Raw genomic sequence first — 24,224 nt, forward strand, 5'->3', positions numbered from 1 at the left:
TAGTTCAGAAACTACTAATACTGTAATTATTGATTTATTATTTTTTTTAACATTTATTTATTTTGAGAGACAGAGATAGAGTGTGAGCGGGTGAGGGGCGGAGAGAGAGAGACAGAGACAGACACAGACACAGACACAGAATCTGAAGCAGGCTCTAGGCTCTGAGCACAGAGCCTGACGTGGGGCTTGAACCCACGAACTGTGAGAGCCTGACATGACCTGAGCCGAAGTCAGATGTTTATCGGACTGAGCCATGCAGGCATCCCTGTAATAATTTTTTAAATGTTTGCTTATTTTTGAGAGAGAGATCAAGCAGGGGAGGGGCAGAGAGAGAGAGAATCAGAGGATCTGAAGCAGGCTCTGTGCTGACAGCAGAGATCCTAATGTGGGTCTCAAACTCACAAACCATGAGATCATGACCTAATCCACAGATGAATGCTCAACTGACTGAGTCACCCAGGTGCCTGTATCATTAATAATTTTTGAATAACATATTTAAGATGTGTACAATGTTCCTAAAATAAGAGGAATCCTTATTATCTCTCACAGACAGTCCATAAGAGGACCACTTCAGGGCTAGTTAATTCAATGGGAAGAGCACTGAAAACTGAGATTTCTTCCATTTTCTTCTGTGTCAACCTCAGTGTCATGGCTTTTTATGGTCAGAGGTGTTTCATGCATTAAAGGCCAGAAAAAGGGCAAAAAGGATATTCCTCTCTGGTTTGTTTTGTTTTGTTTTTTAATATATAAAACTTTGCTAGAAATATCCAGCATACTGCCCCTCATATCTCATTGACCAGAATTTGATATTATTTCTTTACTTACCAGGTGAGAGAAATTATTATGATTGGTCTGAGACTCATTAGTTGTCATTGGGTTTGGGTGGAGGTGTGGACAGTGTTAGAAAATGTGTGTATTAGGAGGTGGCACTGGTCTGTGAGGATATTCGGCGCCCCACTCTGTAAAAGGCAGAGAGTGTATGCATTTTTAAATAATAGTGAAATTTACTTGCCTCATGATTGTTTCAGGTAAATACTGTATAACAAAAAGCAAGTTAGCCTCTTTGCAAGGAATTAAATTTAATGAGAATCTATATTCCTTTCTGAAGCTTTTCCCTCCTGCTTGAAATTAAAACCAAAACTTTTTCAGTGTATATTTGAATATGATTTAGATTTTGATTAATTTGAAACAAGCCTAACTGTAAATTCTACAAATAGCATTCTGTTCATCTTTAGGGATGCGGTAGAAACTCAGAAAGCCATCATTCAGTGAAGCACTACAAGAGTTGGAGAACAGAATCTCATTGTATTACAATTAGTCTGAGCACATGGATTATATGGTAAGTTAGTTTTTGTCCCTACCTGTGTCCACTACAAAAAAATCTTTTCTCCAAACTTTACAAGGTAAAATATTTAAAAGACGTTGTACCAGCTGATGCTTTTTAGCCTGAACACAACTGATAAATACTTTCAGAAAATTAACATTACTCATGAATATAAAATTTAAATAAGGAAAAATTTAGTCATCCCTCTACTTTTCTTTAACATTTTCTTGGTAGGATAAGGAAGCATCCTTTCTAGTTGATTTTTCATAATGAACTTGCTAATACAGAGTTCCAGATAGAGAAGGAAGGTACTTCAAGCAGTCAAGTGGTTTGGTGATTCCCTGTAGAGGAAAGGGAAAGCCTGGGCATATGTATTTTGTAGAAACTTGGGTGCTTCTACTACTTAACCCTGGCTGGAAACCAAATCCAGTTCCCCCATTTACATGAAAATGATACTCATGTTACACTGAGTATCATTTACTTTTTTATGCTTATAAAGTAAAAATCCAGGCACTAAAGCAAGGTTTTTGATTCCGTAGCTTCTTACCAGCATATCACACTGCTACAGTGGCATAAATGGATACTGTATTGAAAAGCTTTCTGTATGTTTCACAACAAAAATCTTCTCACTGGAGTCTACAGACTCCTACAAAAGTTTTCAAGTTCCCCTTGAATGAATTTTCAGAATTTTTCAAGTTTTCTTTAAGACAGAACTATTTTAACTTTGTGTTTTCATTTCAGGGACCTAAAGTTAAAGAAGGATGTTTCAGTTTATACAAGAGATCATCATCTTATTTAATTCAGGGCGTGGGGTCAGGTGCTTGCTGCATCTGTGTTTTTGCTGTTGTTGGCCCCAAGTTATAATACTGGGGACAATGAGGAAAGCACAGGGGCAACATACTATGTAAATGATGCCGTGGAGCCAAGGGAGAGGGGGATGCTGTCATAGTGTGGCAGCTCAATAGATATTTCTCTGTAATCTGAATAGAGCAGTGGTCTCAAACTATGGGGTACATCAGAATCACCAGGAAGATCTTGTTGAAATAAATTGCTGGGTCCCGGGCCTAAACATTCTGCTTTAGTAGTTCTTGGGTAGCGCCTAAGAATTTGCATTTCTAACAAGTTCCTAGGTATTGCCAGTGCTGCTGGTCTGGGGACCACAGTGCCAGGACCATAGGAATAGAGGAAGGTGGAGGAGGAATTGAGTAGCACCTGGTAGAATAGGCTCATTTCAAGTGAGTCTATGTCAGAACTTGTGTTGTAGCTCTTAGGACCATAATTATAGTGTGAATCATGATGTAATTTCAGGGAAAAAATACAAAACACCTTACCTAGCATAATAATGTTGTTAGTTTTAACACTTGCTTTTATAATTTTTAATGCTTAATTGTATAATTTTGCTTTCATAGGTAAATAGAGTTATAAGGGAGATCAATTTGTTGGGCTTTGTGAGTGTTAGATTTGTATTACAATAAAAATAATTTAAGTCACATTTGAGGAGTTTGTAAAATTATTTTCGTCTTTAAAAAAAATTTTTTTTTAAATTTATTTAATTTTGAGACAGCTCAAGCAAGAGAGGGACAGAGAGAGAGGGAGACACATAATCTGAAGCAGTCTCCTGGCTCTGAGCTGTCAGCACAGACCCTGATGTGGCGCTCAAACGCACGAACCATGAGATCATGACCTGAGCCGAAGTCAGACGCTCAACTGACTGAGACACCCAGGCACCCCTAGAGCTATTTATTTTTTAAAATGATAGTACTTTTTGGATGTTGTGAGGAATTAAAACAGAACATACATGTGAAGCATTTACAACATAATAGATGCTCAATTAAATGGTTTTGGTTATTTCTAATGGAACCAAGTAGAAGTAATTTATGTTGAGCTGTCCTCTTTTCTCCAAATTCACTGCCATTGTGTGGTTTTTCTTTACATTTTCTTTTTGTACCTTAAAGTTACCAATATATTTTATAACACATAAAAATTAAATTGCTATGTCAGTAAAAATTCCTTGACATTTCAGTGTTTTGCAAATGAGCATTTTTTTTTTTAATTTAGAGAGAGCAGGCAGGGGAGAGGAACAGAGAGAGAGAGAGAGAGAGAGAGAGAGAATTGTAAGCAGGCTCCATGCTCAGTGTGGAACCCAACACAGTGCTCGAGCTCACTATCCTGGGATCATGACCTGATCTGAAATCAAGAGTCAGTCAGATGCTCAGTCGACTGAGCCACTCAGCCACCCTGCTAATGAACAATTTTTATTATTTTTGGCAATAGTTACATCAGTAAATTTTGAGCATACATTATAGTGTAAGCCTGCTAACTATAACTACATTGTTTGGATTCTATCATGGTCTGTTAGAAAAGATGTTTTGGGAATGTTTTCTGTGACTTGTTTCCTTCACAGATTTATCTATATATTTCTGTATGCAAGTGATAGAGTGATATTTGCATTTTGACTGAATTTTGAGTGCATTTTTGGAAAAGGAATTCAAACCTAGTTTATAGCCATTGATCCCAGTACCTCCAATAATTTTAAGAATACTGTGAATATGTAAAGTGGTATTGGTGTAACACATTATATTTATAAAATACTTAGAAAAACCACTTTTGACACTTTCAAATATATTTTCTTGTTTGGCCATTGGATCTTATGAAGATAAAGGAAGCAGGTAATGACAGTATATAGAAAAAACCTTTATTAAAACTATATGACTAATGAGTAAACTTAGTGGAGGGCAGTTTTCTAAAAATGAATGTGTTTTTGAAAATCTCTTTGAGAACCCTCTCTTCTCAACGAAGCCCTAAACACAATAAAACTCTTATCCAGTCTGCCCCATATCTATAAATGGAAACTCTGTCACTTACGTATTCAAGCCAGAAGCCTAATAGATACTTTCTTTTCTTTTTTTGTTATTTTATTTTTTAATCCTTTAACAAAAGTAGAAAGAATGGTATAATGTAATACTCTGTACCTATCACCCAGCTTTAAACATTCCCAACTCACAGCAAGTCTTGTTTCCTCTAGACCAGAATTTCTCAATCTCAGTACTGTTGTCATTTTGGCTGATAGTTCTTCTTTGTGAGGGGACTGTCCTGTACGGCGTAGAATGTTTAGCATTCTCTACCCAGTGAATGACAGTAGCAGTTTCCCCAGTTGGGACAGCCAAAAATGTCTCAAAATGTTAACAAATGTCCCCTGGGGGGGAGGGGCAAAATTGCTCCTCTTTGAGAATCACTGACATGCCCTCATCCATTTCTCCTTTTCCATGGCAGTTATTTTGATACTTCTCTGTTTCTACCTGAAATATGTGTAAATTAAATCTGTTCACTTTTCTCCAGATCCACTGCTTCTACCCAGACCTGCTTCTATTCCCTCCATCTGACAATAGTCAGAGTGATGTTGTAAAATGTGAATTGGATCACATCACTTCCCTGCTTACAAAACTCCTCATGACTTTTCCATTACACTTAGGATAAACAACCAAAACTTTTTTTTTGGTATTAGTTTATTCTTTTTCTGATTCTCCTCCTTTCTTATTTTTATTTAAAAATTTAAAAAAAATTTTATTTAAAAAATGTTTTTAATTTAATTTACTTTTTAAATTTACATCCAGTTAGTTATCATACAGTGCAACAATGATTTCGGGAGTAGATCCCTTAATGCCCCTTACCCATTTAGCCCATCCCTGCTCCCACAACTCCCACAACCCCTCCAGTAACCCTCTGTTTGTTCTCCGTATTTAAGAATCTCTCATGTTTTTGTCCCCCTACCTGGTTTTATATTATTTTTGCTTCCCTTCCCTTATGTTCATCTGTTTTGTATCTTCAAGTCCTCATATGAGTGAAGTCATATGATATTTGTCTCTCTCTGACTGATTTCTCTTAGCATAATACCCTCTGGTTCCATCCACATAGTTGCAAACGGCAAGATTTCATTCTTTTTGATTGCTGAATAATATTTCCTTGTGTGTGTGTGTGTGTGTGTGTGTGTGTGTGTGTATACACACACCACATCTTCTTTATCCATTCTTCCATCAATTAAACAACTAGAACTTTAATTTGAATGATAAGGCTCTGTCTGAACTGTCTCCTGCTTATTTCTCTAGACTTTCCTAATGCCTCTGCCTATGTATACTTTTTGCCCCCCCTTAATTTAAGGATAAGACTCAATAAATATCAACTTTATTCCCTTGTGTGCAGCATTATTAAAGATGCTTTCATAATATTTGCTTACATTTTTTCAGGTGTTACGAATGTGATGAAAAATTATCAACACATTGTAATAAGAAGGTTTTGGCTCAGACAGTTGATTTTCTCCAGAAACATGTCTCTAAAACACAAACAAGTAAGTTAAGCAATTGCTAGAGAAATTTGTATTAAAGTATGCTATTTTATTTTTACTTTAAAATATGCCTTGGGGACCTGGGTGGCTCTGTTGGTTAAGTGTTTGACTCTTGATTTGGGCTCAGGATATGATCTCATGGTTTGTGAGATTGAGCCCTGCATCAGGCTCTGCACTGATAGTGCGGAATCTGCTTGGGATTCTCTCTCCCTCTCTTAAAATAAATAAGGAATATTCCTCTCCCCACTCATGCACAAGTATGTGCAAACGCTCTCTCTCTCTCTCTCTCTCAAAATAAATAAGCGTTAAAAAAATAATAAAATACATACTTTAAGGGCATCTAGGTTGTGCAGTTGGTGATTATCTTTCAGTTGGTGAGTTTGAGCTTGCATAGAGCTCACTGTTGTCAGCCTGTCAGCACAGAACCTTCAGATCCTCTGTCCCCCTTTCTGCCCCTCCCCCACTTGTGCTCTCCCAAAAATAAATAAATATAAAAATATTTTAAGAATACGTATTTATATTTATTTTATATGACCTCTTCAAATAAAGAGTCCATACATTCATAAATAGTACCTTAGATTTTACTTTGACCGCACAGCACAAGTGCCATGCATTCCTAGGTAGCAATCCTGTGATGTTATCTTGTGTTGTATTTACATAGCTAATATGAGAAGCCAGAAAGGGTAGTGACTAGATTTTGAGTATCTGAGTCAAACAGTGCTGATTTGGAATGCAGGCGCCACTTAAATTACTTATTGTGCATGTGTCTTTTACTCCTTAGTTTACTTACTTTAGGATGGTTGGGCCACCTAGGTGGCTCAGCTCGGTTGAGCGTCCAACTTCAGCTCAGGTCATAATCTCACAACTCCTGAGTTAGAGCCCTATGTTGGGCTCTGTGCTGATAGCTCAGAGCCTGATGCCTGCTTCTGATTCTGTGTCTCCCTCTCTCTCAAAAAATAAACATTAAAAGAACTAGGATGATAATTCTATTGTGTGGAGTTATTGTGAGGCTTAGAGATAATGTTTTATAAAAATTTAGAATAATGTGCGTCAAAATGCTACACATATTGACGAGGTGGTATTTGTTACGTAATGATAGTGCAGTTCTGACACTCCCTGGAGTTAGCTGACCTTAAGATTAAAGGCTTAGTCCGCTACAAGATTGCCCTCACTTCAGACACCATTCTCAAGCTCAGAGAATCTCAGGCCCTTCACATTTCTGACAAACCAGCTATAAATTTAAGGGTTCCCACTACCCCTCTGAGGCTCAGAAATTTCCTAGAATGACTCAGAGAACTCAGGAAAGTCCTATATTTAAAATTAGTTTTATAGTGATAGAAAAAAAAAAGATACAAATCAGGACACCCAAAAGAAGAGACACGGGGCGCCTGGGTGGCTCAGTAGGTTAGGCGTGTGACTTCGGCTCAGGTCATGATCTCGAGGTTCATGGGTTCGGGCCCCACGTTGGGCTCTGTGCTGACAGCTAGTTCAGAGCCTGGAGCCTGCAGATTCTGTGTCTACCTCTCTCTCTGACCCTCCCCTGCTCATGCTGTCTCTCTCTCAGAAATAAAACATTTAAAAAAATTTAAAAAACAAACAAACAAACAAACAAAAAAAAAAAAAAAAGAAGAGACACAGAGGACAAGTACTGGCAAAGTTCCAGACATGAATCTCCTGTGTCTTCGTCCTGTGGAGTCAGGACCCATCAGCTTCCCAGCACATCAGTGTGTAACCGTACTCACAGCGTATTGTTAACCAGGGAAACTGTCTGGAGCTGTGGTGCTCCAGAGTTTTTATTGGTGCTTTATTGACTAGGCACCATTGATTGAATCATTGGCCACATGACTGAACTCAGTCTCCAGTACCCCCACCTTCTAATTACACATTGGTCTTTCCGGCGTGACTGGCTGCCTTCCTGAGTAACCTTATTAGCAAACTGTCCAGGAGCTCACCAAAAAAGAGAAAGATACTCCTGTTGCTCTGGAAATCCAAGGATTTAGAGGGTACTTCTCAGGGACCTGGGGGACAAACGCAGCCAAATCCTTTGTTATACAATAGTAATGTTATATATTATATACTTTGTTAATTACGTATGTTATTTGACATGCATATGATACATAATACATGTTAATATAGATGAGTATATAGGAAAGCAGTGTCTTCATTCAGAAATTTTTTTAATGTTTGGGGTGCCTGGGTGGCTTAGTCAGTTAAGCGTCCGACTTTCGCTTAGGTCATGATCTCACGGTTCGTGGGTCCGAGCCCCGCGTCGGGCTCTGTGCTGACTGCCAGCTCGGAGCCTGGAGCCTCTTTCAGTCTGTGACTCCCTCTCTCTCTGACCCTCCCCTGCTCACGCTGTCTCTCTCTCTCTCCCTCCTAGAAATAAATAAAACATTAAAAAAAAATAAAAAAAAAAGAAATTTTTTTAATGTTTATTTTTGAGAGAGGGAGATAGAGACAGAGCAGGAGTGGGGAAGGGTCAGAGAGAAGGAGACACAGAATCTGAAGCAGGCTCCAGGTTCTGAGCCTCTCAGCACAGAGCCCGACACAGGCTCAAACTTGTGAACTGCGAGATCATGACCTGAACCAAAGTTGGATGCTTAACCCACTGAGCCATGCAGGTGCCCCTTCATTCAGAAATGTTAAGTGCCTTCTACATGCTAGGTTTTATACTTTATTCAATATGTAGTGATAAAAAGTTTTATACTCCCCTTTTGGGGGTATACAGTATAGTGAGACAAATTATATCCTTGTGTGTGTGTATATTAACTTCTGATAAGTACTAAAAGGACAGGAACAGATTGCACTGATAGAGAATAATCTAATGGACATAGTGATCAAGAACGGCCAGGATAGCTGGAGTGTGGTTTGCTGGGAGAGAGTAGAATGAAATGGAGAAGTGAGTGGGAGGAGGGGGGGAAAGAAGTGAGTGGGAGGTCATGAAGGATTCCATGGTAGGAATTCCATGGTAAAGAATTTTTATTTTGTTGGAAGTGTAATGGAAGCTATTAAAGTGTTTTAAGCAGGAGAGTAACAGTCATTTCAGCTTCTTTTAATAAACATTACTGATTGTTGTGTAGACTGCTGGAGTTAAGAGTGGAGCTGAGGAGGTCATTACGAAGGTCAAGGAGGTCACTGTGGTAGGGCAGGTGAGAAACCGGGAGAGGCACTGGTGGAAAGTGAGTGTATTAAATGTGAGAGAGGGAGAGTGGGGTAGCATCAGTACACCTCAGGGTTTTGGTTAACTGAGTGATTGGGTGAATGGATGTGATAATTTTGAAATGTCTTTGGCGCAGGATTGAATTGCTTAGTAGGTGGCATTCAGAAACTGAAGATTTGTAGTAAAATATACTAGGTGTTCAGCTGTATTTTCTGTAGCCCAATATATGATTGTTTTTGTTAGCTATAGCCCTGAGACAACAATGGTGGAGAAATTGGTGAAGGAACTGGAGGAGGTAAACACAGGTTCCTGGACTGCTGAAGAAATGGTTTATTTTTTCACTCATTCATTTATTTATTCAACAGACATTAATTGAAATCTTACTCTGTCCCAGGCATACTCATCATAGATCTAATTTTGCTCAAATAAAGAACCGGCAAAGTATGATGATGATATACCTTTAACATTTCAGAAGTAGATGTGGGTCTTCATGCTGTCTCCCGAAAATCACACATTTAATATGTTTTTTTTGTTTTGTTTTGTTTTGTTTTGTTTTTGCCATAATAAGATATGTAGGGATATGATGCCAGGGGTGGCAAAAGTGCAATTGTAGGAATTATTTTCTTTGGATTTTTTTTTTTAACCTTAGAGTTTCCTTGAGATGAAGAATAAAGCCAGTCTGATTTTCTTCAGTTTTACAGATTTCTTGAATATTTATTATCACAAAGGATATGAGGTAGGGAGCATGGGATGATGTGGTAGAAAGAACATGAGCTTGGGGCACCTGAGGGGCTCAATTGGTTGAGTGTCTGACTTTGGCTCAGGTCATGATCTCATGGTTCGTGAGTTCAACCCCCCTAATCAGGCTCTGTGCTGACAGCTTGGAGCCTGGAGCCTTCTTCCGGTTCTGTATCTTCCTCTCTGCTCCTCCCCTATTTGCGCACACGCTCTCTCCCCCTCCCCCTTTCTCCCTCCCTTCCTGTCTCCCTCCCTCTCTCTCTCTCTCTGTCTTTCTCTCTCTCTCTCTCTCTCTCTCTCATAAACATTAAAGTAAAGAAAAAAAGAACGTGGTCATTGTCAGGGGTGGGGGATCTGGCATTCAAATTTGACTCTTTCAGTCACTGGCAGAGTACTGTTCATCTGAACCTCATTTTCCTCAACAGCACCTCTTTCTTTTCCGTGTGTTTCAGGGAATAGAGATTGGTAAGACAGTTCCTGTCCTAAAGAATAAAGATAAGCAGAGTAGAATTGTATTTTGAGTGAAATTCAAACAAAGGCCTTCAGATATTTGGAAATGGTTGTAATGTTCAATTGAAAGGAACTGAGAAAGAATCATAAATGAGCTGGCTTTTGAGCTGACCCTTAAAGGATGAATTTTAGGTAGAGATGAGAAAAGCAATCATTTCAGGTGGTGGGAAGCACAGGTGAAACCTTTAATTGTGTTTATTGAACCATGGGTAGCACCTGGAATAATGGAACCAGGTTCTTGAGGGAGTTTGAGAGTGTGTGGAACCTTCACAGTTAGGGAGAGACATAGTTCTGAAGGTTTCCAGAAATTCTAGGTCAAAATGTCATCATCTTTGTGTTTCAAGCTACAGCATCTCTCAGGTAAGTTTGATTTAAAATAAAATCTGTTAGCATTCTAGAAGGAAGTTTTTTTGGGAAAGTAATTTGCAGTATTTTTTTCTTGCATAAGGTTTTAGTATATATTAAAAAAATTTTTTAATGTTTTTTATTTATTTCTGAGAGAGAGAGACAGCATGAGTTGGGGAGGGTCAGAGAGAGAGGGAGACACAGAATCTGAAGCAGGCTTCAGGCTCTGAGCTGTAAGCACAGAGCCCGATGCGGGGCTCGAACCCACAAACTGTAAGATCATGATCTGAGCTGAAGTCAGACGCTTAACTGACTGAGCCACCCAGGCGCCCCAGTTTTAGTATATTTGTATAAATGACATTAAAAATCAGATATGAAAGTCACTATTGAGGTTTGTAGGATTGCTAGATATGATTATGCAGCTATTAAATTTTTTTCTTTACATTTATTTGAGAGACAGAGCACAAGCAGGGAAGGGGCAGAGAGAGAGGGAGACACAGAAGCTGAAACAGGCTCCAGGCTCTGAGCTGTCAGCACAGAGCCCTATGCAAGGCTCAAACTCACAAACCGAGAGATCATTTCTTGAGCCAAAGTTGGATGCTTAACCAACTGAGCCACCCAGGCTCCTTGATTATGCAGCTATTTTAATTTTTTTTTTTAATGTTTTATTTATTTCTAGGAGAGAGAGAGAGAGACAGCATGAGCAGGGGAGGGTCAGGGAAAGAGGGAGTCACAGATTGAAACAGGCTCTAGGCTCTGAGCCGGCAGTCAGCACAGAGCCCGACGTGGGGCTCGAACCCACGAACCGCGAGATCATGACCTAAGCGAAAGTCGGACGCTTAACCGACTAAGCCACCCAGGCGCCCCTATGCAGCTATTTTAAATGATAATTGTGAAGAGTGTAGAAATATAAAAATGTTTGAATATGGTAATTTTAAAAGAATATGAAACTATATTGTGTTTAAGGTGGGAGGATAAGAATGATTTTAAAAGATTCTTTTTGGGGTACCTGGGTAGCTTAGTCTATTAAGCATCCAACTTTGGCTCATCATCTCATGGTTCTTTAGTTCAAGCCCTGCATCAGGCTCTATGCTGACGGCGCAGCCTGGAACCTGCTTTGGATTCTGTGTCTCATGCTAGCGTGAGTGTACTCTCTCTCTCTCAAAAATAAATATTAAAAATAACTTTTTAAGATTCTTTTTATATTTTGCTCTGAGAAAAATAACTGCTGGGGTGCCTGGGTGGCTCAGTCAGTTAAGCGTCCAACTTTGGCTCAGGTAATGATCTCACAGTCTGTGGGTTCGAGCCTGCTTCAGATTCTGTGTCTCCCTCTTTCTCTGCCCCTCCCCTGCTTGCTCTCTGTCTCTCAAAATAAAGACATAACAATTTTTTTTTAAATAAAAAAAGGAAAATAACTGCTGAGAGAAAAACCTGTACCTGTACTTACACATGTTGTTAAGTTATCAAAGCCTGAGCAATTTCATGTCTAATAGATCTAACTTCACTTCTCTGCACAGAGAATCAAGGCCAGTGCCCCATCCATTTCTAAATACTGCCAGCTCAGTAAATCTTAGCTTTTGATCTCCATAGCCTTTTAGACTCTTAAAAAATTATTGAGGACTTAAAGCACTTCAATCAGGTAGGTTATGTCTATCAATATTTATCATATGGGAAATTAAAATAAAATTACAGTATTTATTCAATCACTGAAAATAGCAATAATTTCCATGACCTGTTAACACAAATAGTATATTTTTAGAAAAGATAACTATTTTGTAAAAGAACATGAACTTAGTAGCATTAACATTTTTACAAATCTTTTGTTTTTACTGTTTATTTTTGAGAGAGAAAGAGAGAGAGAGAGAGAGAGAGTGCATGCGAACAGGGGAGGGGCAGAGGAAGAGGGAGAGAGAATCCCAAACAGGCACTGCACCATCAGCATGGAGCCTGACATAGGGCTTGAACTCATGAACTATGAGATCATGACCTGAGCTGAAACCAAGAGTCAAGCACTTAACCGACTGAACACTCGAGTGCCCCAAAACTTATTTATTTCTGTTTCTGCCATTATTGATCTTTTGGTCAAGTGAGAGATATTGACAAATCATGTGTAATTGCTTAATCATTGGTTGTTTAAGTAGGGCTGTGATGGAGCAAGTGCAAGGGACTCTGAGGACACTTTGGAGTAGTATCTTACATAGACTGGAGGAGCTCGGATGGTTTTATTTAGAGGAAGAGCCTTCTAAGCCAAGAGCTAAAGGATATATAGAAATTAGCTAGGCACAGCAGACAGGAGTGTATGTTCCAGGCAGAGGAAATAGCTCATTGGTGAGGGAAGCTTGATCTGTTGAGGGAATTGTGTAGAGTTGCAAGGTTGAGTTTTGTGATGTTGGGGGATGATGAGAGGGTGAGACTAGAGGTAAGCAAGAACAGATATTGAAGGGCCTTGTAAGTTTAGAGTTTATCCTATAGGTAGTAAGTTTAGAGTTTATCCTATAGGTAATGAGCAACCACTAATAGATTTTAAATGAAGAAGTTTTGTATTTTAGGAAAATCACTTACCTGTAATAAGATAGATAGGAATGTCTTTCTACATATACCTACTGACTCATACATGTGGCAGTACCAGATTTTAATGGGACTAAATATTCTTTTTAAGTTTATTTATTTTGAGAGAGGCAGAGAGAGTGTGAACGGGGGAGGGAGGGAGAGCGAGAGAGAGAGATCGATCGATCCAAGCAGGCTCTGTTCTGTGAGTGCAAAGCAGGACCCCATGAATCTGTGAGATCATGACCTCAGCTGAAATCAAGTGCTGGATGCTTAACCAACTGAGCCACCCAGGCACCCCAAGATTTTATTTTTGAAAGAGAAAGCACAAATGGGGGCGAGGGAAGGGCAGAGAGAGGGAAAGAGAGAGAATCCTATGCAGGGTCCAATACTGTCAACTCAGAGCCCAGCATGGGACTCAAACCCATGAACCATGAGATCATGGCCTGAACTGAAGTTGGACACTTAACCAACTGAGCCACCCAGGTGCCCTGACTAAATAAACATTTTTAAGGCTAATGGTTAACTAGGAGTTAGTGGAATTTTGACAACAGACAGGTGAAGTAATTATTATTTGGTTCCGAGGTAGAGGAATAGTGGGGCAGCAAGTTTTTTCTTTTTACACTTTAAACTTTGCATCTGCCGAAATAGGCAAATTACATTAATACTACATGACTGGCGTAGGTAATTGCATTAAGCAGTTGAGGAAACCCCAGTGCAGGTTCCCAGAAGAATACTTACAGCTGTGTAGATTTCACATCTGATGCTAGGATTTGCTAAAAAAAAAAAAAAAAAAAATCCGTCTACACTTCTCTCTCAAATACATACTAGAAAACTAAAAAAAAAAAAACCAAAAAACAAATAAAACCCCCATATAATAAAATATTATATAATATAATAAAAAGGTCATATATAACACAAGACTGAAAAAAAGCAAGGAAGGTTTATTGTGAGACTCACCAAGAAATAATGTATTACTAAAAAGTGGGCCACTGTTCTCTGAAAGCTGATGAAATTTGTCACTTTGATAGTCTTGTAAATGTCATGTAAATATTCTGCAAACACTATCTGATTATAGGCCTTCCTGGTGAAATAATATTTATTGGTTTGCTTTTTGTGAACTAAATGAATGATTGACAATTGCACATTCTTTTCTTAACTAGTAAATTTGGCCCATAATTTTTAATACTGTTGGGATGCTATTTTCAGAGAGCTTAGAGAAAGCATAAAATATATTCCATTAAATTAATTAAGCTTATGCTTTTGGAATAAAAAGCCACAAGTTATGTTTATTCTTTTGGTTTTATTAGGAATAAATTTGCTGTATCTTTTTTTGAAGAAAGTAAATGGCGTATTTGAGATCTGAAATAATGTATCTGGGGTTAAATAATATTGTGCCCTTTGATAGTAACAATTTGAATTTAATGTAATACTTTATAACTTTTTAAAAAGTAATAGATTTTGTTTTGCTGTAAAGTGACAGTCATACACCTAATAAATTTATTTTCATTTTCATTTTTTAAAAATTTTATTTATTTTTTAATGTTTGTTTATTTTTGAGAGAGAGTGTGAGCAGGGGAGGGGCAGAGAGGTGGAGGCACAGAATCAAAAGCAGGCTCCAGGCTCTGAGCTGGCAGCACAGAGCCTGATGTGGAGCTCGAACTCATGAACTGTGAGATCATGACCTGAGCCAAAGTCAGACGCTCAACTGACTGAGCCACCCAGGCGCCCCTAGCATTTTCAGAGATAAGTACTAAAAATAGTTATTTCCATGTGTAAAAGGGGTTAGGGACAAAAAGATGTTGGGCATTTAAAAAACAACTTATTACACATAGGGTGTTTTTGTTTTTTTTTTTAACTTTTTAAAAACTTATTTATTTTTGAGAGAGATACAGAGTGAGAGCAGGGCAGGGGCAGAGAGAGAGGGAGGCACAGAATTCAAAGCAGGCTCCGAGCTCTGAGCTGTCAGCGCAAAGCCTGACGCAGGGCTCAGACCCATGAACCATGAGATCATGACCTGAGCTGAAATCAAGAGTATGATGCTTAACCAGCTGAGCTACCAGGTACTACCCACAGAGATTTAAATCCACAGTTTTCCATCCATACTACAGAACATAAAGAATTGTTTGAGTGACTATTTTCTCAGTTCTCCCAAAGATGGCACTGACTAGCTAACTAGCATCCTTGCAAATACATAGAGAGAAGTTAATTGCATGCAGTAGGTGCCTAGGGCATTAGGGCTTAAGTCTTTTGAGGAACCTTTTGAAAAAAACTGCTATGAACTTTAATAAAGGTCTACATTCATACCATGGATATCCAGCAATTGATTACATCCAGCTTTTGCTAAAAGAGTAGTGGCTTTTTCTTTCATATCATCAGTAGCCAGTAGCATTTCATTAGTGTCTTAAATTATCACACTTATTAACCTTACTATTTGTTATTATCCAGACAGATAGTAGATCATAATGGTTAAGTTTGTGGATTCTGAAGCCAGACTGCCTGAGTTTGAATCTCCTGTCTATCACTAACTGTGTGCCTCAGTTTCACCCTCATCTCTGCAGTGGGGACAGTTATCAGAGGAAATAATGCTCTCAAACTCTGTCTTTAAATAAGCAAACTGTAAACTAAGTTAACTTTCCCGTGCCCACAGGAAACTCGGGAATCACCAGTGTTCCCCTTTTGGTTTAACCAAGGCAGTTCACAATTTATAACTTTGAGAAAAGGTAGATGTTTAATATTGCTTGGCAACAAATTTACTATTCACTGTTTTCAAAGTTCTCCCACGAAAGCTGAATCTCTGTGTGTACTTCCTGTTTATTTCTATAAGTTAATTTGTTTGGAATTTCTGGCCAGTTTAGAAACACCTTAAATTTTGGTCACTGTTGCTAAACTGCTCTCCAGAAAGATTATACAAAGGGTATAGTTGGCACGAATACCTATCTTTCCTTATTTAACTTTGTTTATAGTTTTCAGGTGTTTTATTTTTTGTCAATAACGAAGTTTTTAATGTCATCATTACCAGTTCGATCAGTCTTCTCTGTGAAGATTTTTTAGCCTTTTGGGCCATGCTTTGAAAGTCTTTTGAACTCCAAGATTATAAAGATATTCACCTACAATTTTACTTTTTTATATATGTCTGATTTAAGTTTAGTTTTAAAAAAGATAATCATAGGATCTTTGTATTGGAGTCATTTTTATGGTAGGAAAATTTGAGGTACTTAAGATTACTTTTTAGATAGTCTTAGTCTTAGCCAAGTTTTTGAAAAAACATACTGTTTTCTATCAGTATTTACTAAGTTACTAAAATTTACTGTTTACTGTTTTGTAAGACCTGAGGTATGTATAGAACCTACCAGGTCTGTTCAGTTAGTTAACCAGCAACTCTTTGAGTATTCAGATTATAGGCTTAAAGGGAAACCACAGAGATACAAAAGAGCTTTAAAAATTTTATCTAGAATGCCTGAAGCCTTCTCAGAATGTTCCTTGCATTCTGAGGTCTATATTTATTTTATTACGTAAATGCAATATCTGATCACAGTGTTGGTAATATGAAAGAGATAAGTAAGGTGAGATACTTACTGTGGAAGTAGGGGAGGAGTAGAGAGGGAGAGAGTATCCCAGGCAGGCTCCGTGCTCGAACTCAAGAACCGTGAGATCATGATCTGAGCCGGAGTCTAAGATGTTCATGATAACATCTTAGCAAAACTTATAGAAACTAAATATACATGTAAATTTGCTAGGAAACTGTCAGCTGAGAGTTTAAGATTCTAAGTTTTAAGAAAGGGTATCTGAATTAATCTCTCAGTAATTTGACATACAGACAGCTATGTGCGTTTTAATAAAAAGCAATGTATTGGAAGTAATACAGTATACTAAGTTTCTAAAAGTTTTGTTAAAATGTTACCACAAATATAAGGTTTGATATCCCTATACTGTTCACTGTATATCAGCCTTTTTACTCTTAAATCGTAAGCAATTAAGTATAAACCAGTACAGATAGTGGTTCATATAGTACCTGACACGCAGTAGAAATTTATAAATCAATTGAATTTAAATTGTTAGATTTTATAAATGTACTACTTAGTAAAATGAAAAACTTGTACTTTAAAACACATTTAAATAGTTCTTAGAATATGTCGTTTTATTTTCTAGTTCTATAACTGATCTATTTAATATTTAAGTCTAATAGCATAATTAATTTTGAGTATGTTCTCACAGACTTAGATGTAAAAGTCAAACAAACAGACCCTTGCCACTTGTGTGAAGTGGCTATTTAACCATGAAATAAACTATTTTTATTGCCATTGCCCTGTGGATATGTTCTTTCTGGCAGTGCTGTCCATATTTGGTGGCTGTGCATGGAGAGCCAGGTGGTGCTGAAAAGCATCGCACAGTGAAGCGTGGATATATCTAGGTTCGACATTTGTCATCCCTTACTGCTGAAGGGAAGGGTAAAATCTGTTTTTCCATATGTTTGTGCTTTTTTTTTCTTGCCCACAGTTTTGTCCAGATGGTCTTATGAACATTGTTTACTTTAGGATGCTATCCCAGATGTTTTGAAAACTGATGGGTAAATGTGGTACACAGATTTGCATGTTACTGTTTTAAAAAATGGTCTTTGTTCTTATAAGAATAAAATGTATTTCTGGTAGAATAAAATATTTATTCCAAGTGAGTGTTAAATATATTAAAGTACAAAAACATATATGTTGTGTGTATGTATGTTATATGGTTAGTATAATCTATATAGTTTATTTTCCCCAACATTTTTTCATGTTAATTAGCAAAAAACCATTATGGAATGTTAAGTATAGGAAATAATTCTGAGGAGTCATTTGTTCAGTGTTCCGTAAACCTAAATATGTAAGACTCTTGCCTCCTATCTTTTATAATTCTTCTCATTGTACATGAATCACTGAAGAGAAATTAGGTGGTAAAATGGCAATAGATTTATAGTCAAAAGATTGTCTTTATAAATTTGGGCAAATTACATAACATGTTAGAGACTGAGTTTTGTAAATGTGACATCAGAGTAACAACCTTGCCCAAAAAGATGGACTAATGCTTGGATTTAATTACTCTTATCATCTTTAATCTCTTAACAATCACCATGAAGCCATCTAGTGGCAACTGCTGTAATGAGAGCTGAAACCTGCTGTAGGCTCTGGTTGGAATCTCAGATATAATTAAGAGGTAGATTGCTCTTACTTGCAAACCCAGCCAGGAGCCACATGGGGCGTCCTCTTGTTTGCGTAGTGCTTCCTTTTTTTTTTTTTCTTTTAATGTTTGTTTATTTTTGAGAGAGAGAGACAAAGCGCAAGCAGAGGAAGGGCAGAGAGAGAGGGAGACATAGAATCTGAAGCAGGCTCCAGGCTCTGAGCTGTCACCATAGACCTCAGTGGGGGCTCGAACCCACGGACTCTGTGATCATGCCCTGAGCCGAAGTGGGATGATCAACCGATTGAGCCACCCAGGTGCCTCTTGTGTAGTGCTTCTCAGCCACTGACTGGCTTTTTTCATTTGCTTTTACATTCGCTGGCAGGTTTGGATATTGTCTTTGCTTTTTTTCCTGCTTTGCCTTTTCTCCATTGATTGTACCAGCCTTTGTCCCCAAGCTCTAGTATGGGATTTAGTTCTTATCACTTGTTTTACTATATGGAAGACAGAAGAAGAGAACTATCTTGCTAGTTCTTCTCTGTGTTAACTCAGAACTCTAGGGTTGGGATAAGATGTTTCCACATGTTAAAAAGAAAAGCCCCGGGGGCACCTGGGTGACTCAGTCAGTTAAGTGTGTCTGACTGTGACTTAGGTCGTGATCTCACGGTTAGTGGGTTCAAGCCCCCCATTGGGCTCTGTGCTGACAGTGTGGAGCCTACTTGGCATTCTCTGTCTCTATCTCTCTGCCCCTTTCCCACTCTCACTTTTTCTCTCTCTCTCAAAAGAAATAAATAAACTTAAAAAAAAAAAAAAGCTGAAAGACTGCAATTAAAAAAAGAAAAGCCAAGAAGATATGAAAACCACAGTCAATATAAAAGGCAAAACTTATATTAGCAAATCAGGGAATCCAATTAGAAATAAGAGATAAACTTGAGGGGGAAAGAAACTAGTAAGTTACAGGAGATGATTAAAAGTGAGGGCATATAAACAACAGACATGAAGGATAGTGTACGAAGATAAGGATTTTGGCACAAATTACAATTCTGAGGAGGCGCTCTGGGCTGTTTTCACACAGTTACATAGTGCTTACCTTGCTAGGTACTTTGCAGATAGCAGCTCTGCATTTAATCTGAAAACCTTCTAAGAAAATGTGTTGGGGTTCCTGCATGGCTCAGTTGGTTTAGTGTCTGACTTCAGCCCAGGTTATGATACCGTGGTTTGTGAGTTTGAGCCCTGCATTGGACTCTTTGCTGACAGCTCAGAGCCTAGAACCTCTTCCGGATTCTGTGTCTCCCTCTCTCTCTGCTCTTCCTCCATTCACATTCTGTCTCTCTATGTCTCTCAAAAAAATATATGTTGAAAGACAGAAAGAGTATGTTAATAACCCCCCCTTGATTGATGCCTTTCAAACAAAAGTCACAGGTGCCAAGTCAAACCTTATTTGAACCAACAGGGTGTACATGACATAAGTCTGCCCATACCTGAGATTAAAGTTTCTCTTTATGGTGTTTGCTCTCCACTTCTGTCCCTGAACACAGCTGCCTCCAGCATCATTCATCTCCCTCAGTGCTGTCATATAGGAGGGCTGGATGGGAAGGGAAGTGTTAACTTATTCTTACGAATTCATCAGAAGCTTAGAGGGCTAAGATTCTCTGGATCCCCTGTTTAATCTGGTACATTTTCGTTTACATTGAATTTTTACTATGGATGTTCTCCCCACTTCACAGCCCTGTGGAAGAAGGAGCAAGAGTAGAGACATTTTCTGATCCTCAACAATCAGAGGAGATAGCCAAATATTTAAAAGTTAATTAGCAATGCAAGACACTATGTCAGTATTAGATGAGTAAAACATATAGTTGCGAAGAACCACAACATTTGAAGGTTGAATGGAATTTAAAATAATATTTCAGTTAAAACCAAAAGATTGGAGAACTTGGCAATTTCCTGTCAAATTTCAAATTATATTTTGGTTCAGAAATTAATGTGCTGCTAATAGATATGATCAATCATGTCAGTTTATAAATGTTAGAAATTGTTCTTCATTTTCATATTGTTTTTAAACATGATGAATTGATATTATAATCAAATCTGTATTAATTATACAAATCAGTGAGCCCAAAACATGTGCTTATATACCATACATATGGGTATTTACTTTTTTTTTTTTTTTTTTTTGCATCTAAGGCATATCCTAGCTTTCTTTTTTTAAATTTATTTTTGAGAGAGAGAGACAGAATGAATGGGAGAGGGGGCAGAGAGAGACAGAGAGAGAAGGAAACACAGAATCCGAAGCATGCTCCAGGCTCTGAGCTGTAAGCATAGAGCCTGATGCGGGGCTCGAACCCACAAGCTGTGAGATCATGACCTGAGCCAAAGTCGGACGCCTAACGGACTGAGCCACTCAGGCGCCTTGTATCCTTGTTTTCTTAAAGGGCTGAACCACATAGTCACTATAAAAACACAGAAAGTCCCTTCAGTTTAATAACAATGAAAAACCCCAGAAATGGCAAACTGAGGGGGCAGGAAAGAGGCCCCTAGGCCAGGGGCACGGGAACCCTACTCATACCATCTGGCCTGGCCACAGGACCCTGGTGTTTAACTTTTTTATATTATAATATAGTTATTAGTTTTTTTAACTTTTTATATGGAAAATTTCAAACTTACAGAAAAGTTGCAAGAACAGTACAAAAAAATGCCACTATATGGTGATTTTCCAATTCCATCATTATTTCTATTTATTAGTTGGCATGCTCTTGTAAGGCAGAGTTTTTCTCTTTTCCTCCCATTTAAAAAACCTATAATCCATTCAGACCCATTCTTGTTTTCTTCAGTGAGTAATAAAGTGTTAGTATCCTCCTTTATTTTGATATTCAGATTTTCTCAGATTGGACCAGTGGGAACTTAGTCAAAATGGCTCTTATATATTTTGACATGCTCATCACTTTTTTGGAACACTTCCTTATTTTCTGGCACAATAAAAATGTTATAGGTTTGTTTTATTTGCTGCTCCAAGGTTTAGAATCAGGAGTCTTCATTTGTTTTTTTTCTTGTTTATTTATTTTTGAGAAACAGAAACAGAGACAGAGCATTAGTGGGGAGTGGGTGGGGGAGACAGAGAGAGACACAGAATATGAAGCAGGCTCCAGGCTCTGAGCTGTCAGCCCAGAGCCCGATGTGGGGCTTGAACCTGCAAATATGAGATCATGACCTGAGCTGAAGTCAGATGTTTAATTGACTGAGCCACCCAGGCTCCCCGAGGAGTCTTCATTTCTTTTTGTGGGGAATGATATTTAGAAACCAAGATCTGGATGTTCTCTCCTTGTTCTTTTTTACTTTATTCTTTTTTAATTTTTAACTCATCTGGAATTTATTCTTCATTATGGTATGAGGTACAGATACATATATCAACAGGAAAAACTATTTAATAGTAAGATAACCAACTAGAAACACTTATTTGTGTTTGTAATCTTGCCCTTCAGGACGGTGATTTATGGGGAAATCTTACTTAATTTTAAGTAATGTATTTAAATTATTTCAAATGATGCATATTTAATTTTACATCTTATGTCAGTTATGTTTTCTCTGACTTAGGTGCATTTTCTAGAATCTTAAAACTTTGTGAAGAAAAATATGAAGCAGGTGAAAAAAAGAAAGGAAGAAAAGGCAGCAGTGTAACACCAGTGAAAGGAATCACAAATTTAGGAAACACTTGCTTTTTCAATGCAGTCATGCAGGTAAGAGTGAGTCATCAGGAAACTTTTTAGAATGTAAAAGATTAATTTTATTCAAAAGTTTTTTCTAATGTTTATTTTTGGGTGACAGAGAGAGACAGAGCACAAGCATGGGAGGGGCAGAGAGAGAGGGAGACACATATCGGAAGCAGGTTCCAGGCTCTGGGCTGTTAGCACAGAGCCTGATGTGGGGCTCAAGCTCATGGACCACGAGATCATGACCTGAGCCAAAGTTGGAGGCTTAACTGACTGAGCCACCCAGGCGCCCCTGTAAAAGATTATTTTAATCAATTTATAGTCATTGGCACACCTGTAAACTAGCAAATGACAGCTAAATGTTCTAGAAATTTCTGTTTTCTTTTTGTTTTAGGCTGGCGTCAGCCATTGCTGCATACATACCCTTTTTGTATGTGTAGCCCCTTTTTGTATGTGTACCCCCTTTTTGCACGGTGCTTCTGGAAGCCTACTCTGTGTTTTACTGTGATTCAGTCAGTAATACTGACATTTATTAAATGTGAAATGTACTCAGTCAAGGTTTTTAAAACCTACACATTTTTTTTGCCATGTCAGATGACGTTTGAGAGTGTAAGAGAATATTCATTCCATAGAGTCAGAGGCATGTTACAACTGAATCAGAAGACTATACTTTTGCTTTCTTTTAGAATTTGGCACAATCTTATATTCTCTCAGAACTGATGAATGAGAGCAAAGAAAGTAGTGCAAAACTCAAGATTTTTCCTTCTTCAGACTCTCACCTGGTAAGAAGTATGATTATCTGGATAATAGCTCTTTTTAGATGAGCCACTGATGGTGTCAAAATCTACCTTTCCTATTTTTCCAAACTGTTAACTGAGATGGTGTTTTGAAAAAATATTTTGAAAAAATAACTCAAAAGCATTTTGTGAAAATCAGATTTTAAAATTCTAAAGTTATACCTTCAAGATCCGTTAGGATTCAAACACTTTGTGGGTCAAACAATACAAAAATATTAAGGCAGCTTTCAAACAAACATACTGGAAAAAACAAAAGGGGTTTGAAGTTTTGTTGAGCAAAACGTCCAGGATTCCTGCTTGGTAGTTACTGGTAACACTTCCTTAAATACAGCATTTTAGTTCTTTAAAGGTAGGTTTGATTTTAATAGTGAACATCTAAAGGTTTTTGGAGCCCTGTCTGAAAATGGATTTTTAAGCCAGTGAGAAAGGAAAAAACAAACAAAAAACAGCCCTTAACATTCAGAAGATGGCACAGCACCTACAGTTAGGCCATACTGTTCCAGCAGTCTCACAGAAGGCCAGCCTCAGGCTAGATTGCTCTGAGACTGACAAAATAAGAAAGCAAGGCCACTTCATAGTTTTATCTAAACACAGACAAAAGCAAGGTTAGTCTCCCACTTAGTCTCCCAAAAAGACTAGAATTTAGATTATCCTAACTCAAAGATAAGGTTTATCGAGATACCCAGTCATGGAATTACCCCCACTTTCTGACAGTATTCAGTTGAGAGCAGACTTCTGCTTCCTTAGGCTCTCTCCGAAATTACTTACCCAATGCTCAAATCCTCTATCAGTTCTTTACAACAAACTATGGTATGTGTTCTCCTTAAAACCCCTCTTGTTCAACTACCAGTTTGTTCCTGGTAGTCTTTTGTTGGAGGGCACTGACACTAGTAATAATGATTTTAGTTAGAAATTGTGTGTGTGTGTGTGTGTGTGTGTGTGTGTGTGTGTGTGTGTGTTAGAGGAAGACAGTGTATATATAGCTCATGATCTGGCTTTTGAGAACACTTAAGAAAGGGGAGTTCTAAAAATTCTTAGCCCAAGAGTCTGTAGTAGTAATCTTGGATTTTTTTTTTACCCAAGGAGGTGGCTTTGAAGGACAATATTGTTGTATTTCTTTGTTGAAAGGGCAGCCTATAAATTATTGCCTCTTCAACCCCTGAAAATCTATATGGTAGATCATAATGCCCTCTTCTAAAGTATACTGAGATAGTGAAAACCACTAAATGGAAGTTAATGCTTAGTCACTTGAAAAAGATTTCCTATTAAATGTGATTGAATGGTAAGTATTTTACATGTAGAACTGTGTCGCAAGATTACTAGAGGACAATTAGATATTATAACTGATCACTTTAGGTTTGTGTTATTCTAAGAGGAGAGTTTCAATCTTAGGTTTGTAGGACATACAGTTCACCTGAGCTGGAGGGCTGTCAGCACAGATCACTACTCTCTGAATCATCAGTTTCACTCTACCCTTTGTAAACTGTATGACTTGTTTCTTTTCCTTACTTTATTGTGCTGACTTGAACCTCTAGTAACGTGCGGAATAGAAATGATGATAGCAGGCATCCTTGCCTAAGATTCCCAGATTAGAGGG

The 24,224-nt window shown here is 38.0% G+C and overlaps 1 protein-coding gene across 10 annotated transcripts in view; it reads left to right on the plus strand.

Moving 5' to 3' along the window:
* The window catches only part of USP45 (ubiquitin specific peptidase 45), a 78,111-nt gene that overhangs the window by 10,735 nt on the left and 43,152 nt on the right, over positions 1-24,224 (plus strand). For all 10 annotated transcript variants that reach the window (XR_005531726.1, XM_039252136.1, XM_039252142.1 and 7 more), the window contains 4 exons: positions 1,236-1,339; positions 5,569-5,669; positions 21,715-21,857; positions 22,517-22,612. Coding sequence is in view for 9 of the 10 variants with exons in the window: in XM_039252136.1 (XP_039108067.1) it covers positions 1,236-1,339; positions 5,569-5,669; positions 21,715-21,857; positions 22,517-22,612 (444 nt within the window). In the remaining variant the exon portion in view is untranslated. The remainder of the gene's footprint in view (positions 1-1,235; positions 1,340-5,568; positions 5,670-21,714; positions 21,858-22,516; positions 22,613-24,224) is intronic.

The sequence above is a fragment of the Hyaena hyaena genome, unplaced genomic scaffold (genome assembly GCF_003009895.1).
Source record: "Hyaena hyaena isolate Hyena2069 unplaced genomic scaffold, ASM300989v1 scaffold_408, whole genome shotgun sequence".
NCBI classification, from domain to species: domain Eukaryota; kingdom Metazoa; phylum Chordata; class Mammalia; order Carnivora; family Hyaenidae; genus Hyaena; species Hyaena hyaena.